At 45.9% G+C, this 19882-nt stretch overlaps 1 protein-coding gene across 7 annotated transcripts in view; it reads right to left on the bottom strand.

Moving 5' to 3' along the window:
* Window positions 1–713: 713 nt before the first annotated feature.
* Window positions 714–19882, bottom strand: part of ACLY (ATP citrate lyase) — a 48569-nt gene continuing 29400 nt past the window's right edge. For 4 of the 7 annotated variants that reach the window (XM_059670137.1, XM_059670140.1, XM_059670136.1 and 1 more), the window contains 15 exons: window positions 19113–19257; window positions 18657–18825; window positions 16646–16750; window positions 15167–15363; window positions 13260–13341; window positions 12355–12465; window positions 9175–9302; window positions 8516–8609; window positions 5592–5746; window positions 4337–4487; window positions 4015–4158; window positions 3096–3209; window positions 2642–2724; window positions 2061–2137; window positions 714–1685 (listed from right to left, as the gene is read on the bottom strand). In XM_059670137.1, the coding sequence (XP_059526120.1) occupies window positions 1591–1685; window positions 2061–2137; window positions 2642–2724; window positions 3096–3209; window positions 4015–4158; window positions 4337–4487; window positions 5592–5746; window positions 8516–8609; window positions 9175–9302; window positions 12355–12465; window positions 13260–13341; window positions 15167–15363; window positions 16646–16750; window positions 18657–18825; window positions 19113–19257 (1850 nt within the window). In that variant the 3' untranslated portion in view covers window positions 714–1590. The remainder of the gene's footprint in view (window positions 1686–2060; window positions 2138–2641; window positions 2725–3095; window positions 3210–4014; window positions 4159–4336; window positions 4488–5591; window positions 5747–8515; window positions 8610–9174; window positions 9303–12354; window positions 12466–13259; window positions 13342–15166; window positions 15364–16645; window positions 16751–18656; window positions 18826–19112; window positions 19258–19882) is intronic. The other 3 variants (XM_059670141.1, XM_059670139.1, XM_059670142.1) reach the window with 1 other exon arrangement.

Below are 19882 nucleotides of genomic sequence, written 5' to 3' on the forward strand. Positions count from 1 at the left end.
AAAAAACAACAAACTTGAGGCCGAGCAAGTTATTACCTGGGAACCCATTATCTTCTAGCATACGTTGAAGACTGCTGTGAGGATGAAACGAGAGGCTTGTGTTCTGCAGTGCTTGGCCTGCATAGCTATCCTGTTCCCTATGTAGTTGTTAAAAAGATGGCCAAAAGCCACTTTGGGGTTTTAAGCAAAGGAGTGTTTCAAATTCGATGTTTTAAAAAATATCACTGGTGGCTGCATGGAGAATGCACTGTTGAGGGGTCAAAAGTAGAACTAGGGGCACAAGTTAGCACACTAGATACGGATCCATCAGAGATGCTAAAGGTCAACTGAATGGTAACTAGACCTACTGCGGTGATTATTTGCAGTGCATACAAATACAAAATCATTTGTTGTATGCCTGAAGCTAAATTATTTTTAAAAAGGATAAATTGACAGCACTTGTCAACCAGATAGAGAAGGAAAGGATGGCTCCCACGTTGTTGGCTTGTGTATCTGGATGGGTAGAGCTTTGGTTCTCATTCACTAAGAGGGAGGTGCAAATAGAAGGAGGGGGGTGTTTCGTTTTTGGAAATAGTGTTTTGATTGATTCCTTTTTAAAAACAAAAAGAGGTAGATTAACATTTTTAAAAATACATGTAGTAAAATTACTAGAAAGTAAAGCTCAAAGGAATACAGATGAAATGGTATGGATGACATGAGACAGCAGGAAGGTATTCATTGTTACTATATAGTTTATTCAAACCAAACTATGATAATACGGAGAAGAGACTGAGGTGGCAGCTGCCCAGAATCTTGTGGATTACAGATGCAAACTGGCTGGAGAGGAGTCCTTGGACCCACACTTCAGTAACAGACAGACAAGTCAGTTGCATAAACATAGAGAACATAAGACACAGACATTTCACAGCTTTTTGCTTTGCGTTTCCATTTTAAACATATGTATGTTACAACTTTACATTTTAACTTACTCCTCCACATATTCTGTAACAATGGCTAAGGATGCAATGGTCTCAACACGACATAAGCAGACTTTGGTCTGCAATATGGAACGTTTCAGTGAGATACCAAACAAACCCTTAACACAGAACACACAAAAAGACTCTAAAAAGATCAGATTAATACAATGGTTTTTTTATGTTATATAAGCAGGAAAAGGGGGACAGGGCAACACAAGACATTAGGGGTGCCTTAAATGTATAGTATCTTGAGGTCTTCAAAGTTTCATTCCCTTCCTTCAAGGGGAAAAATTTTTTTTTAACTAATGGAAAAAAGAAAGCATCAGAAAGCCCTACAACGAGGAAAAACACTATCTTGACAGTGCTTAGATGCTTTTATGTAATAATTACAGCAGGTAGCAGAGCAAATGTCACAAATATTGGCTTTGTTTTTATTTCTATGCTTAAAAAAAATATTAAGCTTCTCTGTATGGACTGAACAGTGTCAGCCTGTGGGTGTTGGTCTTCCGTGCCTGTGCACCAGTGGGTTTACAGCCAGGCCCATCCTAGAGCCAGCTCCAGTGCCAGCTGTCCGCATACTGTTTCCCAAGAGAGGAGTTGTCTTCACTTCACTGCAACAGGATTCCTGGCTCAGTTACATGCTCATGTGTTCCGGAAGAACATATGAAATATCATCCCACGGGTGACGATATAGCCCCTGCTTCAGCCTCTTCTGATCAAGGTAGTGTCCTAAAATGGAGCAAATGCATTTTTTTTTTTTTGAGTTGGTGAATTTGTTAACAGTTTGGTAAAGGAGAAAGGATAAGAAAGGGAAATGCATCTAATACAAAAGGCAGATACAAAGAAATGGGGAAGTAAATCGAGACCCATTCCATAGGTGATGTCAGGCTTGGTTTGCAATCAAAGTAACTTCCAAGACAAGGGAACAAAGGTAAAGATAAGGGGGAAATGAAGGTAAGAAAGGACGGATTAGAAACAATGATTAAGTCACTGTGACATCTCTTTTTAGAGACTCACCGCATGGGTTAAGCAGTGTAGCTGGACCACAGGGAAAAAAAACCAATCCCACCTAAAACCCTCTTCAAACAATAACAACTCACTCACCAATGAAGCCCATGCTCCTTCCCAGAACAAAGATGCCATTGAGGGCTCCAATGTCAATGTATTCATCAGCTTCTTCCCTGCAACACAATCAACATGTAGTATTTTTGTTTTGTCTTTAATCCTCACATGAGGATATGTTTCCACCCATTGTAGAGAGAGAGGAAGGGAGAGAGGGAAACAGAAACACTGATGTGAGACAGAAGCATCAACGGGCTGCTTGCTGTATTCACTGCGACCAGGGATCGAACCCGCAACCTTTCAGTGTACAGGACAACACTCTAACCCACTGGGCAACATCGGCCAGGGCTCAACATGTAGTTTTAAAATGGCTCACATGACGGCCCTCCTTCCAGACAGTACAACCTCTGCTCAGGAGTGAGAAGCTAGTTCTCTTTGATTTCAAAGTGGAAAAGAGGGATGCTCTGGGTGGTGGGAGTAGAGGCGATTTTTGTTCTTTTTTACACCACTACTACACATTGTCTAAGTTCTCTATAGTGAACATGCATTATTTTCAGAGTTGGGAGGGAACAACAACAAAAATCAATAAACACTGTGAAGAAGGAAAGGGCTGCGAAGCTCACCGAGTGAAGGACCCACAGTTTCGAAGCATGTCTACAAATGCAACTCCGATGAAGCCATCTACATTCAGGATAAGATTTGGTTTCTGGGAAGGCAAAATAGTCAAAGCATTTGTCATTATTTCTCATATTTCCCTTGTAATTTTCCACTATTACTACTACTACTACTACACTACGTATTCTGATCACCATTAAAAAAAACTCCTCCCAAAGCATCCCAGTTGGTTAGAAGAGACTGTCACCGAGTTCAATCCCCACTGTCTAGCAAAGGATCTGACACCTAGTTGACACTTAGTATATGTCTGTTGAACTTACTAGTAGTTATGCAACAGAAATGAAATTTTTCAGAAAACCAGGTTTAATTTTAGCTACACAATCAAAAGATAACTTGGCTGTCTCATTTCTGCCAAGAAATTCTGCCAAGTAATTCAAGAATTAGGGGCATTTGCTTTTTTACCTTCGAGGTGGTAATCTTTTCCACTTCCAGCGCATAGTCGAGCAGGGGGGTGGCAGGGAAGTGCTGTTTGACGTAATCTTTCAGGATCTGCACTCGCATGTCTGGGTTGTTTATCTACAAAGTGATTTAAAGTTACAGAGGAACTTACTCTAACACTTCTACTAAGGAGTATGTTTGTGCTCATGTCACAAGTAGGCACACTACATTTCATATCCAGGTATGCAGGAGGCAACCGATCAATGATTCTCTCTCATCATTGTTTTGATCCTTCGCACCCTCTTGCTTCCTCTCTGAAATCAATAAAAGATATATTTTAAAAATAAATAAATAAATAAAATATTTATTCCCTGGCCTCTACCCATCAGGCTTGCCCTGATATTCTTGCTTTTCCTGTCCCAGTGAGTCAGACTTAACCATGTGACTTTCATTGGCCAAGGAAATTCTAGTGAAAGTGAGCTGTACCAAGCAGAAGCTTTAAGAACTTCTGCCATGACTTTTCCCAGATAGGGGCTGCTTCTTCAGTGTAGAGGACAGAGCACAGAGCAGCAGGCAACCCGCAGTGAGGGTGGGGTGAATCCCACAGAGGGTGTAGAGTGAATAAGAAACCCTTGCTGTTGCAAGCCACTGTGATTCTGGGAGTTGTGTTACTGCAGCATGCATAGCCTCAGGTGCTGATATGTCCCCTTACCCTGACCTGTCCTTTCTCTTATAAGGTTCATAGGATGAGTTTCCAGCTCATCATATTTTCACACCACAACTAAACACGATAAACATTGTTTAAAGGCAACCTGTATTGCAACGTTCTCACCTGTCAACACGTCCAAAGCTTTGCATGTTGGAGTCAAGAGCCTGCGTGTTCTCAACTAAATTGATGCTCTCTTGTCCCCTTTCATCCAGTCCCTTAAGGAGAACAACTTACCGACTTCACTCGGTGACCGATGCCCATGATCAGTTTTCCTTCCTTCTTCATCTTGTTCACAAACTCCATGGGGATAATGCCACTGTCAAAGGCTTTGCTGAACATCTTGGCTGCTGCATCCAGGGCACCCCCAAACCGGTCACCCTGTAGGAGAAGCAAGCCCCTGTTGCCCTGAGCTGTGATTCTCCTTCAACTTTGCAGACAATTTGGCATGCCCTGAACACCCCCCGCGCAGGCTTTCACCTTCCAGGGCTGCTATAGCCAAGCAGCACGGTGCCAAGCCCAGTGTCCCTGCTGTGCACTCCGGGGAGAGAATACTCACAATGGTGAGCAGCCCCGAGGTGAGGCTGGAGACCAGGTCCTTCCCAGCTCGAGCACAGATGATGGTGTTATGAGCCCCAGACACCGCTGGGCCGTGGTCAGCTGTCACCATCAGGCACATCTCAATGAACTGGCAGGAGTACTTGGGCAACCTAGAGTGGGTGAGTAAAGGGATGGGGGAAGAACAGAACGGTGGTGAGCTGCTGAACAAGAGATACATTGACAAGGCCATGCTCCTACTTCCTCCCACCTCTCTAAACAAGTCACTCAAACTCAAGAAGGGCAGCAACCTGCCAATCTAGGTCTGATACTATCATACCAACTCCAGGGCAAAACCTCCAGATTCTTGAGAGGCTCTGGACTCTGCTGAGAACAAATACTGGTTTTGAATAGTTAGCAACCAGGGTGTGAAATCTCTTCTTTAGTCAGTTTTCAGCATGAGTTGCTATGACAGGATTTGACCTGTATTTGTGGCTTCCCTCTATGGACCAGACAGAGAAGAGGTGAGGTCCCCGTCCCTTTCACAGTGCAGGAGCCCTAGACCCCCAGTGTTCATCCGACCAACTGTGATTAAGAATGCAGCCTGGAGACATGGGGACGCAAAAGCGGAGTGAAACCTGCTCTGGTAACTCAGGTGTGACAGGTCGTGAACATTTCCCAGGAAGGGCCCAAAGCAGGACAAGATCCACCTCTCTGCAGGTAAGGGCATGACACAAGCCTAGACTTCAACCTGGCCTTCTGCCCAGGCCCACACCACGCCAGGGCTCTGTGAATCATGGACTCCCTGGCCCCCTTGCCCAGCTGTCAGTCCCAGGGGAGGGCTAAGCTTGGGAGTTGCAGAGAAAACCATTTTTCCCTCACATTCAGGGTAATGATACAAGGTACTTTACGCGTGTTCAGCAGCTCTACCAGCCCTGTCCTCCTTTGCCACCAGATCCATCCAGGCCTCCCCTGCTAACCCTCATCTCTCTCTCAAGAGGCCTGCATTACTCTGTCCCATGTCTTCATATGTTCCCAAGGGAAAGGGGCCGAGCCAAGATTCCTGATTAAGCCATGGTTTAGACTGACCCTTCTGTTCTTGGAAGACGTAGGAGTCTGTATGTTTTTCATTTAGCCTTATCATTGATTTGTGGCCATAAAGATGGCCTGACTGGCCCTGGACTATTCCTCAAGCCTGCCCACCCCCATTCCTGTCAGGGGAAAATCATTAACTCCAGTTTGCAGGGCCCTACCAACTTCTGCCTTCCATGCCTCACCTTCTCTGGAACCAAAGCAGGCCGAGGACCCCGCCGATGCCCATCTCTTCCTTGAAGACCTCGGTGATGGGCATGCCTGCGTAGATGAGCTCCTGTCCCCGTTCATCGCAGATACTGGTCATGAATGAGGCAGGTTTCCGGATCAAGCCCAGCTCCTGAGCAGAGACGGGCAGAAGCAAGCAGCACTGTGGTAACCACAGAAATTTTTCCTGGACTGCACCACCAGGTGTGCTCTCAGAACCAGTGTCCCAGGAATATGTTAAAATTCTGGTGGCCATGTATTCGATAACAGCTTCCACCCGGTCGGGTTTGTGCCTGGGCTTGGGGCTCCACTTGCACAGCTCCACCCAGCCTGACAGACAAGCTCCTCCCAAGAAATGCAAGAGCTCTTTTACTGAATCTAAGTGTAGAAAACGTCCGGTGGGTGTGGCTCAGTGGTTGAGCATCGAACTATGAACCAGGAGTTCAGGGCTCGATTCCCAGTCCGGGCACATGCCCACGTTGAAGACCTGATCCCCAGTAGGGGGCGTGCAGGAGGCAGCTGATCAATGATTCTCTCTCGTCATTGATGTTTCTCTCTCTCTCCCTTCCTCTCTGAAACCAATAATATATATATGTAAAAAGAAAAGAAGACAGGAGTGCCACACTATGGCACCTGCTTAGCCTCAGCTCTATTCTGTTCTTTACTGAGCATTTGTGGGGCCAGGCATTGCCCTAAGCCGTTGACATCCATGGGCTCACTCTAACCTCACAAAAGAAAGTCATTCTTCATGTTTAACAGAGGAAATGAACGTTAGAGTGGCTCAATAACAGTCGCCTGGCTAAGAAATGGAAGAATGGCCCGGCTGGTGTGGGTCAGTGGTTGAGCTATGACCCAGGAACCAAGAGGTCACTGGTTTGATTCCCTGTCAGGGCACATGCCTGGGTTGCTGTTCGATCCCCAGCTGGGGACATGTAATGTAGGAGGCAGCTGATCACTGACGTTTCTCTATCATTGATGTTTCTATCTTTCTATCTCTCCCCTTCCTCTCCCTCTAAAAGTCAATAACATATACTTTTTTTAAAGTTACAATCTTTAAAAAAAAAAAAAAAAGAAAAAGAAAAGAAATGGAAGAATGAATCCAAAGGGAAAAAATTTAAACACTTCACATACAGCTGCCAACCCCAGCCAAAATGTAATGAGGCACATGGCTGTGGGTACGGGGCATCCCCTCAAGATGCCTTTTACCCAGGGGCGGGGACCGAGCTCCCGACTTGGACATCCAGGGCTATCATCAAGTCAACATTGTCCAGGCCCATTTCTTCAGTTACCCCCATGAATTTTAATTAAAAAATGCTTTTAACTTACATTCTAATTACATGAGTATCTTCTTTTTAAAAATTTAAAACAGAACAGATCAAGTTATGTGGCCTTTGACCTCTCCCCATCTCGGCTTTCTGACTTAGCGTTTGTCAGTTTAGTGGACATCTTTCTGGGCCTTTCTCTCTCCACTTTTATTTACATGCCCGCATAAACACATGGAGACTATGCAACACCGTTTTGTGTGCAGTTTTTATAATCACATTAGATATACTGTCCTGTAATGTGTTTGCTCAATGAACTTGAGCTTCAGCACACATAGATCCAGTGTGCTCCCTTACCTGCAGTATAGTGGCCCAGCATATGACCATACCACCATTTAGCAATGCCTTCACTGATTACTATCAACTAGAAAAATATCCTTGAACAGATTTGTTTGTATATGTAAACATTTCTCTGAAGTAGTTATCTAGACATGGAATCACTGGGCCATAAGGTATGAGCACTTTTAAATTTGATTTATATGACCCAACTGCCTGTCAGAAAGATTGTGTCTATTTCCATTCCTACCAACAATGAATGAATGCACCAGTTTCCTCACACCCATACAAACACAACGTATTACCAAAGAATTTTTATCTTTGCTGGGCTGATAGGGAAAAACTAGTATCGCGGTTTGGTTTGGTTTTAATCCTCACCTTAGAATATTATTTTAGTGCCCTGGCCAGCTTGGCTCAGTGGATAGAGCGTCAGCCTGTAGACTGAAGGGTCCCGGGTTCGATTCCGGCAAAGGGCACATGCCTGGGTTGCGGGCTCAATCCCCAGTAGGGGGCGTGCAGGAGGCAGCCAATCAGTGATTCTCTCTCATCATTGATGTTTCTCTCTCTCCCCTCTCCCTTCCTCTCTGAAATCAATAAAGAATATATTAAAAAAAAAAAAAAGAATATTATTTTAGTGATTTTAGAGAAGAAGGGAGAGAGAGAAACATCAATGTAAGAAACATCGATCAGGTGCCTCCTGTAAGTGCCACGATTGAGGATCAAACCTGAAACCTTTTGGTATACGGGACAAAGCTCCAACTGAGCCACTCGGTCAAGGTAGTATCCCAGTTTTTACTTTGGTTCCTTATATAATGAGTGAGTTGAGTACTTCTTATTGTTGAAAGGCCCTTTACTACCCCTTTTTTCTAATTGGGTCTTTTAAATATTGATTTCTAAATATCAAGAAGACTAGTTTTTCATCCATGTCCCTTACTTCAGCCTGAGACCTCTTAGGAAGCACGAACAACTCTAGGGGACACTGTCTGCCCCAGCCCCGTTTCCAGGTCAGGCAACCCAGCTGTGGAGATACCCACTGCCCTCCACCCTCTGCGGCCCTGCATTGTTTTACCCACAAGCTCCAGCACACAGGGAGGAGGTGGAATCCAGGAGTCTAACTGGTTTCTCCTGAGCCCTTGGAGAAGCCGCCCCTAGGGGTGTGGTTTAGAGCCCAGAGCAGTGATCACATGGTTGCTCTACTAGGTCAGGCCTGCCTTCCAAGGATTCAAGGCAAATCACGCCAAAGCCCACACCTCAGCCCCTAAATCTCCCTGGCCCTCACAGTGAGGGACATACATGGCACCTACCCTGGCCCAGGAGTAGTCCATCGGCACCGTCGGGGGAGGTACCTCCTGCGCAGGGACAATGACCCCTTTGGCCACAAGATCATCATACACAGACCTAGGAGGCAGGGAAAGGGCAGGAGAAAAGACACCCATGTGGATTTTCTTCTGGGCTTTTCTAAGCCATCCCAAAAATGCTCCTCCATCTAACCCAAACTCTTTATTTTCCTTCTCTGTACCCCCTTCCTGTCTGTGACTTAGTCTTACCAGTTAGATTCCCAAGTGAAAACAGGTTCTAGCCAAGACTCCCCTATCACCTCTAAATGGGGCATTATAAAAGTTGAATCTGGAAGCCAGGTAAGGTCAAAGGATGAATGGGAAGAGACAACAGTATATCAATAACTCTTTATCCATCCATTAGAGGTGACACTTTCTAAATGTTTCTATGCTCATCTCTCATTTATGGCCAGTCAAGTAGGAAGGTTAAGAAAGTGAACATGTTTTGTTTAATACCAGTGTGAATGGCCTGTAACTGCTGCTTCTACAAACAGAATAAAATAAAAGCCAACGAAAAAAAGGGTTTTGGACTATCCACACAGCTGCTGAGACAGACCAGGCATATCAGACACCTCAATGTTAGAGAGGCTGCTGACCCAGGAGGCTCCTAGCACAGGTTCACTTACTGGATGAGGTCTCCAAGTTCGTCGAAGCTCCGGGGCACAAACACTCCTGCCTCCTTCAAAGCCTGGTTCTTGGCCACTGCAGTTTCAGAAGCCTGGTTGGCACAAGCGCCAGCGTGGCCAAATTGTACCTAGAAGGCAAAGGAGAGTGGTGTGACTGGCTCGTTAATCCCCGAGAGGGAACAAAGGCTCCTGGGAAATGACAGCACTTATTACAGGCCAGACCCACCGAACACTCTTCAGAAATCACTTCCTTCAACCCCAAGCAGGTATGATGGAGGACTTATTTTATGGATGAGGACACTGAAACATCAACACATTTGGGAAATAACACTCAAGATCACACAGCTGGTAGGTAATGGAGCTAGGATACAAAGTCTGGCAGCCCAACTCCCCAGACCAGGGGTCCTCAAACTACAGCGCGCGGGCCACATGCAAATACAAATATTGTATTTGTTCCCGTTTTGTTTGTTTACTTCAAAATAAGTTATGTGCAGTGTGCATAGGAATTTGTTCATAGTTTTTTTTTAAACTATAGTCCGGCCCTCCAACAGTCTGAGGGACAGTGAACTGGCCCCCTGTTTAAAAAGTTTGAGGACTCCTGCCCCAGACCCTTCACCTGGCTTCCCCTGGGGCGGAGGTCCAGGGGATGGAAGATAGGGATTAGTTCTGAGCAACAGGTGAGGAGTGTTACAAATGGGCAACCTGAGGTTGAAGTGAGCTCATAGACATGATATGATTATCCCACACACACTTTTTGTAAAATAGGTACCAATGTTTAAAAAAAAAAAAAAAAGGTTTCATGTCACAATACAAATTCCCAGCTTTTTTGAAAGTCAGATTTTGTGCCGTAGGCTTATATTCCCACATAGCAACAATTACCTGAAGCCAACGAGCAATGGTTGCCTTCCACCTAAGCATGTATCGAGGTAAAATATAAACCCAATGAAACATAGGAGTGACTGACTGTGGGAAGTGAGCGAGAAGGAAGAGAAAACCAATGTCTTTGATGAAGCGATGGGGAAAACGAATTAACCCAGTGAAACCTCTGGTACAAAACCCTGACTTAGGAACAGAGTTGGGGGGTGACCGTAATCACACCTAACCTGTTTAACAACACTTATTATATATGCCAGCACTTCTCTAAAAGCTTTACTCATTAATCTTTCAGTAGCTATGACTATTCCCTATAAAAAAAAAAAAAGAAAAGGAAATGGAAGCACCGAGCGGTAAAGTAACTTGCCCAAGGTCACACAGGCAGTATGTGGTAGCATTTGAACCCAGCAATTTGGCCTCTGACTGTGCTCTTAATCCCTAAATATAATAAAAAGTGCCGTAAGTGTTGAAAAGGTTAGCAGCGGCTGCTCCAATTAGCAACACATGCCTTAAAACACGGGTTCCCAATACCTTCTTTGTAGGACTTAATTTGCATGAGTGAATGGAGTGGGAAGGAGAAGATAGTCTTCACTCAAATACACTTAGAAAATGCTGGTTGGGTTCAAGGAAGTTAAACAAGTTTCTTTAACTCAGAGATTTCTTAACACTAAAACAAAAATGTTAAAAGGGAGATAGGTTATATTGCATGTTCATAGTTTATAAAAGCTCTATGACGTGCACTGACCACCAGGGGGCAGACGCTCTGAATGGTAGGTTAGTTTGCTGCTGGAGTCCAGCCAATCGGGACTGAGCGAGATGGGCCAGACACGCCCTGGAGCCCTCCCACAGCCTCTCCCCCAATGCCAGCCCCACCCGTGCACAAACTCGTGCACCAGGCCTCTAGTTTTACATGAAGTTGTAAAAAAATCATTAAAAAACAAAACCAAAACACCTCCTGAGGACCTGCCCAACCTATGGGGTGATAAGTGCCCGGCCAGAAACAGAAGAGCAAGGTGCTTGCCCTCTGGAGGTGTCCTCAGCAGAGTGGGGTGGAGTAATGCAAGCTGGTTACGAGAAATAATGGAGGAGAAGGAAGGGGTTATTTTGGCTGTTGGGGTGTGGAGAAAGTGGTCACGACGAAAGAAAGTCAGAAACTGCTTCATGGGATAAATGAAGAAGAATGGAAAGGAATAGTTGCTAAAGACCTATACGTGCCAGACCTTCACAATTATTTTCTTATTTAAGCCATGCAACAATCCCATACCATTTCCATTTTACAGCTCAGCAAACTAGGGTACAGAGAGGCAAAATGACTTTCCCATGCCATAACATCTATCGAGATCGGATTCTAAAGCCTTTAGAAGTACAGCTCATCCCTGAAAGATCCCATCACCCAACCAATCCCATTTTATCTCCTTAAAACACACACACACACACACACACAGTTAATAAAACGGATATTATCAATATTTACTGCACTCTGCCATTTTTGATTTAACTAATCTTAAACTTTTTCTCCATCAACGTATCAAAATCCACCTCATTCTTCTCCAGCCTGCCCAGCTTTCCATTATATGATTGTGCCATGATGACCCAGTGCCCTCCTGGCCAGCATTTAGGTTGTTTCCATTTTCTGCTATGACAAGGTTACAATGAATCCGTGTGCATATACTTTGAAATATTTTTGCATGCAAATCCATAACGGAAAGTTGCAGAAATGGAACTGGTGGTTCAAATGAAAAGTGCATTTTACAATTGGACAGATATTGCCACTTTGAGGTGGGCAGGAATCTGAAGAGGAAAGGCAAGCATTCTAGGGAGAAAAAATTAGTGTGATGCAGGCTTACTGGTAGGAAGAACTGAGGGTTTAAGCACAGGGATTATCACTATTGCAGGAAGCCTCGAAGGCCAGGTTTTATGTTATATACACAACACAGGACAAGGCCTCACACTCAGAACCTGCTGTTAGGCACTGAACTTACTATATGCCGCCAGGCATGTTCACATACATTACATCATGCACACGTGCCAAACAAGCCTTTCCTTCTGTGACCTCTCCCCACACAGATCTTCTCATGGTCTTCCCTGCACCAGGAATGTGTCCCGTCTCCCCATCCTCCCTTCTGCTCAGCTGACTTCTCAATGAAGCCTTCTCACCTCCTCCAGACACAGGCTGCTCCCACTCCAAGTAGTGACTGAGGTGGACTGAAAGAGCTAACTGCCCCTAAGATGACCAGAGAGTCCACCTCAAATGCCCCATCTTCGGCTTCCTGATTCCCCACCAGGAGTGGTCTGTACCGGCCATACCTCAGAGGAGAACATGGTGGCACAGGTCCCGATGCACCAGCAGACCACAGGCTTAGTGAGGCGGCCCTCCTTGATGGCCCGGCAGATCTTATACTCCTCAGTGCCCCCTATCTGCCAAGGAACAGGGAACAAGAAAAAGCCCGTGAGTTGGAGGCACCCATTCTGAGCTGCAGCAGGAAAATCAGTCCCAAATCAGGCAGAGGCCAGAGTCTAAAAAATGAGGGGACATGGACTTGGTCCAAACAGCCTGGAAGACTGAGAGTGGTAGGGAAGAACTGTAAAGGGACAGCGGGTATGCTAGGATGTCCCCTCCTTCCTAACCTGTGGGTAAGATGATTTAGGACCAGACCTATAGGAGGCACAACAGGAAAGTGGGATGGGGTTACAGGGCTCTCCCAAACTTAAAAAAAATCACATTTACTCTACTCCAGCTATCCACTGCCCACCAGGTAGAGGCCTGGTCGGCAGTGCAAAGCTTCTCCTCTATTGGCACTAAAACATACTGTGCCACACAGAAGTGATAACAGTGACAATCCCTACGTCCCAGAGTCTAAGGGGTGAGACTACCAGGGACTGTCACCTTAAGTTATATATAACCAAAATGCATGCACTTTTAAAAAACTGATGTCATACATAACTTTAACAATAAAAAAAATTAAAAATGCCAAACCGGTTTGGCTCAGTGGATGAAGCGTCGGCCTGCGGACTGAGGGGTCCTGGGTTCGATTCCGGTCAAGGGCATGTGCCTTGGTTGCGGGCACATCCCCAGTGGGGGGCGTGCGGGAGGCAGCTGATCGATCTCTCTCATCGATGTTTCTAACTCTCTATCCCTCTCTCTTATTCTCTGTAGAAAATCAATAAAATATATTTTTAAAAAAAATTAAAAAGACTTTCCTTTAACTCACCTCTCCAAGAACCACAATCATTTTGACTCCTGGAGTGTCCTGGTAACGTAATACATGATCCATAAATGTGGAGCCAGGGTACCTGGTAAGAGCACGGAGAGCATATGGGATCAGGAGGCGGTTTGGGGAGGTGTGTGTTCAGGTATGGGAAGCATGCTTATACCAAGAACGTTGTGGGTTTTTCGTGGGTGTGGATGCCCACGGAGGGTCCAGAGATGCCATGGGGGTTGGTTGGGGGAGGGAGTAAATGGAGCACAAGGAGAAAAGGGGAGGGGAGGGGCGGAAGAGGAGGTCATAAGCCCAGAGAGGTCCCCTTGGTGGTGAGATATCTAGAAAGCATCTGTGGTGGTTTTAAAATATGCCCACAAATTCTTTTTAAAAGGTGGAAGAACCTCATGCCTCTTCTCTTGAATATGAGTTGGATTTAATGATTAGCTTCTAATGAACAAAATGTGGCAAAAGTGATCCTATGATATCGACTCCCAAGGCTGGGTTATAAAATATAGCTTTTTCTGGCACTCTCTTGAATTGCTCCCTCTTGGGAAGCCCAATGCAAAGTCCTCAGACACTAAGCAGCCGGGAGGCACAGAGAGGAGCCACCTTGCCAGCCGTGGATGAGCCCCTCCAGCCTCAGGCCTGCCTTCAGCTGACCACAACCCTGAGGATAAATGTGTACCCATCCCCGAGGAACTGGCAGGAGTGCTTCCCCACCCAGGAGTCCCACCTGAAATGACATGGGGGAGCCAGGGAGACTGGCAAGGTGACCCAGTCTCCCAACAGCTTGTGGTTCTGAGCTAAAGAGCAGCAGTAGTAATAGTAGTAGTAACAATGGTAATCAGCAATGGCTAAGGTTTATGAGGATAGTAAGTACTACTGGTTATTGTTCCCACCAACAAAAGTAATGACACTATTTGTGAAAGAAGAAGAAATATATACATTGTTCTGTCCCTAATTCCTGACACACAGCTCCTATAACCCTTGTGATGTCCTGAGTGACAGGAGCCTCTTTTGTTCTGAGCTCCTAAAAACCTTTTAATTTCCTGAGTAACGGGGGTGACAGAAGCTCCTAAATCCCTTGGAAGTCCTGGGTGACAGAAACTCTTGGGGGGCTCCCGCATAGCGCCTGGATGGGAGCTAGTCACCAGAAAGACCAGGCCATGATCAGAAGCTTGGAACTTTCAGTCCCACTCCCCATCCTCCAGAGAGGGGAGAGGGGCTGGGAACTGAATTAATAATCATCAATCATGATGAAGCCGCCACAAACATCCCTAGATAAGGGGATTGGAGCTTCTGGGTTGGTGGCCAGAAATGTGAGTGGCAGTGGTAGAGAATAAAGGAATAGTTTTCCCTTTCACTATTATTAGCTACAATGAACACATACTGAGTACTTACTAAGTGCCAGCCCATTAGCCACTTTATAAAACACGCCCTCATTTAATCCTCCCACCAACTCCATGAGGTGGGCACTATTATTTCACCCATTGATATGTAAGGATGACGGAGGTCTGGGGGTGGGGTAAGTAGCCTGTCAAGGATGCCCCCTTAGTAAACAGGAAAACTAGGATTTGAACCCATTTGGTCTGATTTCAAAATCGGTCCTGCTAATCACAGCACTCTGCTGCCTCCCCATGGCCACCTCAGACAATAAACAGAACTACCTGCAGGCCCTGATGCCTTTTAAAACACCTTTCCCTGTATTTTCTGATTCTTAAGCTCATGTTAGTTCTAAGGCAAAAATGGACTTAAGATATCATTCCCACGAGAAACTAAGAAAATATTGAATGTCAACTGTAATCGGGAAAACAAATAAGCACCCCCCCACCCCCCCAAAAAAGGGAAAGAAACACAGCTATGTGCCAGGAATTCAACAGTAGCAAGCAGTATGGGCTTGTCCCCCAGCTGATCACCTGTCCCCGCCAATGGCCACGCCCTCATAGACGCCATCTGTGGTCCGAGAGATGATATTGTTGAGCTCGTTGGACATGCCCCCAGAACGCGAGACATAGGCCACACTGCCAGGGCGGTACAGCTTGGAGGCCAGGATGTTGTCCAGCATCCCGCCAGTATTCCCAATCTTAAAGCACCCAGGCTTGATGCCTCCAACCTGCAGGGGCAGAAATAGCAGTCAGGGAGGAAGGGAAGGGTGAGCTCCTGATCGACCAGAGAGCTCAGAAGCATCACCAAGCCCAGTACTACCAGCCCATTCCAGTCTGGCCAGGCTGGGGAGGAAATGATCAAGACACCTAACACCTGCACATTGGGTTTCCTGCTTAATAAGAATCTCGAGACATTATGCAAAAAAAAAAAAAGAAAGAAAGCCTTATTTGTAAGACGTGGCTTACCACCGATAGGTATATTCAGGGTTAAGTCGTCTCCTTTGCTCTCCAAGAGCGACAATGCCCAGTAAAAAGGTGTGTAACACAGGTGTGTACCTCTGCTCAAAATCACCCACTGCCTCTGAGATAAAAGGTCCCTTTGTCTTCCCTTCACATAAATTTTAACGTAACAACCAGGTAAAAACAAAAACAAAAATATTCACAGAGCAATTTCTCCTTCAATAAAGAGCTTTGGTCAAAAATAAAGCCTCCAGGTAGATTTTTCTTTGGTTTATAGTTAAAGGAATAATCAAAGACTATGCAATGTTTGTATGAGAGTGGGCAAACACTTAAAACAAGAATCTTCTCATTAGTCCCTTGAAACTGTAACAGTGATATGGACTGGAGAGTGGGCCTTTAAAAAATTAACTGGAAATGGACAGACTAACTTTCAAGAGGTACCCCTAAATCTTTTCAACTTAAGAAAGAAACAAGCCCTGACTGGTTTGGCTCAGTGGATAGAGCGTCGGCCTGGGGACTGAGAGGTCCCAGGTTCGATTCCAGTCAAGGGCATGTACCTTGGTTGCGGGCACATCCCCAGTAGGAGGTGTGCAGGAGGCAGCTGATCCATGTTTCTCTCTCATCGATGTTTCTAACTCTCTATCCCTCTCCCTTCCTCTCTGTAAAAAAATCAATAAAATATATTTTAAAAAAAGAAGAAAGAAACAAAAAGTCAACAAGTGAGTTTCCTGAGGGCCCAAAACTTCTTAAAAGAGCTTGAACGTAAAAGGCTTTTTAGCCCTGGCCAATTTTTCTCAGTGGTTAGAGTTTTGGCCCTCAGACTGAAAGGTCATGGGTTTAATTCCTAGTCAAGGACACCATGGACCTCATACCTTGATTGCAGGGTGCATGCAGGAGGCAACCAATTGACGTGTCTCTCTCACATCAATGTTTCTGATGTTTCTCTGTCTCTTTGACCCCCTCCTCCCCCCCTCCATTCTCTCTAGAAACGAAAGGCACAAATATCCTCGGGTGAGGATAAAAAAAAGGCTTTCTGGAGAGGAAGCTCACTGTGGCAGGTCCAATGATGGTCACGCCCTTCTGGTCCGCCTTCTTGATCAGCTTCCTTGTGAGGGCCTCAGGGATGCCTTCAGCTATGATGGCAATGGTCCGGATCTAGAGGATGAGAACAGTCCTTCCTCATTAGCTTGTCACCTCAGGTGGACCAAGAGGCAGCAACCATTCAAGAACTCACCTCCCATCAGGCTCTAAGGACAAAGTAATATTAATAACAGGCACTGCTTCTTTCCACAAGTCTCTGTTCCTAACCTGATCACACCAAGCCTCCCCCCAAAAGAGAGGCGTGGACATCCCAAACTGATCTCCATTGTTAACATCACAGTGACTCAGTAACCAAGCAGAAGCAAATGTTTCCCAAAAATCTGCTAGTCAGATTTTTCTCACCCATCCAAAAATTCACAAGACTCAGACACCTGTTCTTCACTCACATACAGCAGCTATCTCTGGCTTTCTCTGCTGTGCCCTTGAGTCTCTGATTCTATGTCCCGACAGGTCAGGGCTAGAGGTGCCAGAAAGGAGCTGCTTCCACAGTTGGAGAAGAAAGCCAGAGAAAGTGGGGGGTGGGCAGAAGAGATTGAGAACCATCTCTGACTCTCATCCAGGGACTGGCAAACTGTTCTATTAAGAGCCAAATGGTATTTTAGGCTTTGCTGATCATGTGGTCCCTGTGGTAACTCAACTTTGCCTGAAAACAGCCATAGATAATATATAAATGAATGAGCATAGCTATGTTCCAATAAAACTTTATTTACAAGAACGGGCTGCCAAGGCCGGTTTGGCTCAGCGGATGGAGCGTCGGCCTGCGGACTGAGGGGTCCCGGGTTTGATTCCGGTCAGGGGCATGTGCCTGGGTTGTGGGCACTTCCCCGGTGGGGGATATGCAGGAGGCAGCTGATCGATGTTTCTCTCTCATCGATGTTTCTAACTCTCTATCTCTCTCCTTTCCTCTCTGTGAAAATCAATAAAATATATTTAAAAAAAAAAAAAAAAAGAACGGGCAGAGGGCTGGGTTTGGCCCTTGAGCTGCAGTTTGTCAACTTCTAATCTAGACTAAAAACTTAACTCATTTTTAGCAAGTATGCTTTCGTTTTTGCTTCATCTAGATATCCACACAAGTTTATCTTCTCCAGTTACACACTGAACCAAACCAGTCTAGAATCAGAAATAATTATGAGCAGATGAATCAATATTTTTTCTATCGGGGAGGGGGTCTTACAAATCAGTAAGAAAGAAGATAACACCTCAATGGGGGGGTGGGGGGGGAGAAGGGAGGCCAAGTCATAGATTAGAAATGGCCAATAAATGTTTTTTAAAGCTCATCTTAATCAAAGGGCTGCAAATTAAATAGGATGCCTATCAATTTGTCAAATATATATTTTTAAAACCCAAACATTCAGTGTTGGCAAGGGTACAGAAAAACAGGAATTCTCAAACTCCTGATGGGAGTTTATATCAGTACACCTTTTCCGGAGGGCACGTGGGCAGGATGGTCCAAGAGCCTTAAAGTCTGCTCATTCTGATGCAGCAGTTTGACGTCTAGCTATTTATTCTGGGGAAATAATTAAGGATATGTGCAAATGTTACTCCAAAATGCTCATCACCAGACTTGACAAGCAAAACTGACACTACCAATGAATATTTATGCTGTGGAGACTAATTGAAGGAAACGGATTATAAAATTAGTCTGTAAAATATTATTCCATTTGGTAAAATCCAGGAAAAGGTGTGGATAAGGGAGTACTCAAACATAGCAGCTGTGTTTCTGGGAAACGGGACTTGAAGTATTTATTTTCTCCGTACCCAGAACTTCTTGTTGGCCCAGTGAGCAGCCTGCCTGCCCTCGGTTACTACCCTCCCATCTAAAGATCAAGTGTCTTCAACCACTTTCAGCCAGAACACTGGCCAGTCCCGAGTCTAAGCCCTTTGTCCCAGGTGGCAGTGAGCATGAGCACCACTCAGGAGCTCTCCCTACAACCCCGCCTACCCCTAGGGCTGCGACTACCTGTGCATAACTCATGGTCTCAATGCTGCTGTCATAGGCAGAGCGAAGAGAGGCGAAGTTGATCAGCACGTCGACCTCTGGGTGTTTTTTCATGGCGTCAGCCATGTTCTTGAAGACAGGAATCAGGATCTCCTTGTGACCCCAGTAAAACTTCTGCTTGTGGTCCCCACTGTGAGAAAGGCAGAGGAGGGGTCAGGACAACCTGTCGGGATTGGGGAGGGGGTCCGCTGGGGGGAGCTTCATCCCCAGGTGGAAAGGCAGGGTTCTGCCCTCAGAGTTTCCATCTACTGGAAAAGACCCTCCAGGAATTGGTTCGCCCCAGTCTGGGATGGGCAGTCACCTCCCCAGCAAAGGGGATAATTGAACTGCTCCCCCAGCTCAGTCTCAGTCAGGGAGATTAGATGAGAAAATCCCACTTGGCAGCCATCTGCAGCCTTCCTGCATGGCATGACTCACGTGAAAGGGTAGACCATGGCGGCCACCGAGGGCTCGTCTCGGGAGCAGACGTAGTCAAAGTCCAGCATGCCTTGCACAGCCCTGGTCTGCATGCCCCACACAATGGCCTTGGTATGGCTGCTGAAGAGGGTGGCGCTCTTTCCTGCTGGGCAAAAACACAGCGAGTGCACCCAGAGCACACACCCCTGTGAGACCCCAGGGGCAGGGCTGCCTGCCAGGCCCCTCCACGCCAAGTCCAGGGAGGGGGGCTGATCAAAACCACAAAGGAAGGTTAAGAGGATGGAATTCTGAGAACTTGGGGAAGAGGTGCCTCAATTTCTTCTGGAAAGAGGTGGCAGAAAGTAAAGAGCTCAGGAGATCTGCCTGGCTAGTAAACAGCTCAGCAACAGAGAAAGGACTCCCAATGCAAAGAAGGGGCCCCAGAGAATTCCTACAGGGCCTGCTCAATTTCACAGGAAAGGCATGTATATAATCAGCCTCCTGGTCATATGCAAATGGGCACCTGATAAATTATTTTTAAAGTCACTGGAAAATTTTGGTGAAAGCAGCATGTTCCACAACCCTCCACAAGCCTTATCACCTCAAAATCTGGACATAAACCACCTTCGGTCAGGATTTGAATCCTCACAATTCTAGGTCAGTGTAGGTCCAATGAAGAGGTTTGCTCAGCCTTATCACTGAGGTTCCGGCCGGGCTCTGGCACGGGTGAGGCAGGAGCAATACACTGCCCTCCTCCCTGGACTAGGTGGCTCTTTCCTGCCCAGAAAACA

This window comes from Myotis daubentonii, chromosome 16 (genome assembly GCF_963259705.1).
Source record: "Myotis daubentonii chromosome 16, mMyoDau2.1, whole genome shotgun sequence".
In the NCBI taxonomy this organism is placed as follows: Eukaryota; Metazoa; Chordata; class Mammalia; order Chiroptera; family Vespertilionidae; genus Myotis; species Myotis daubentonii.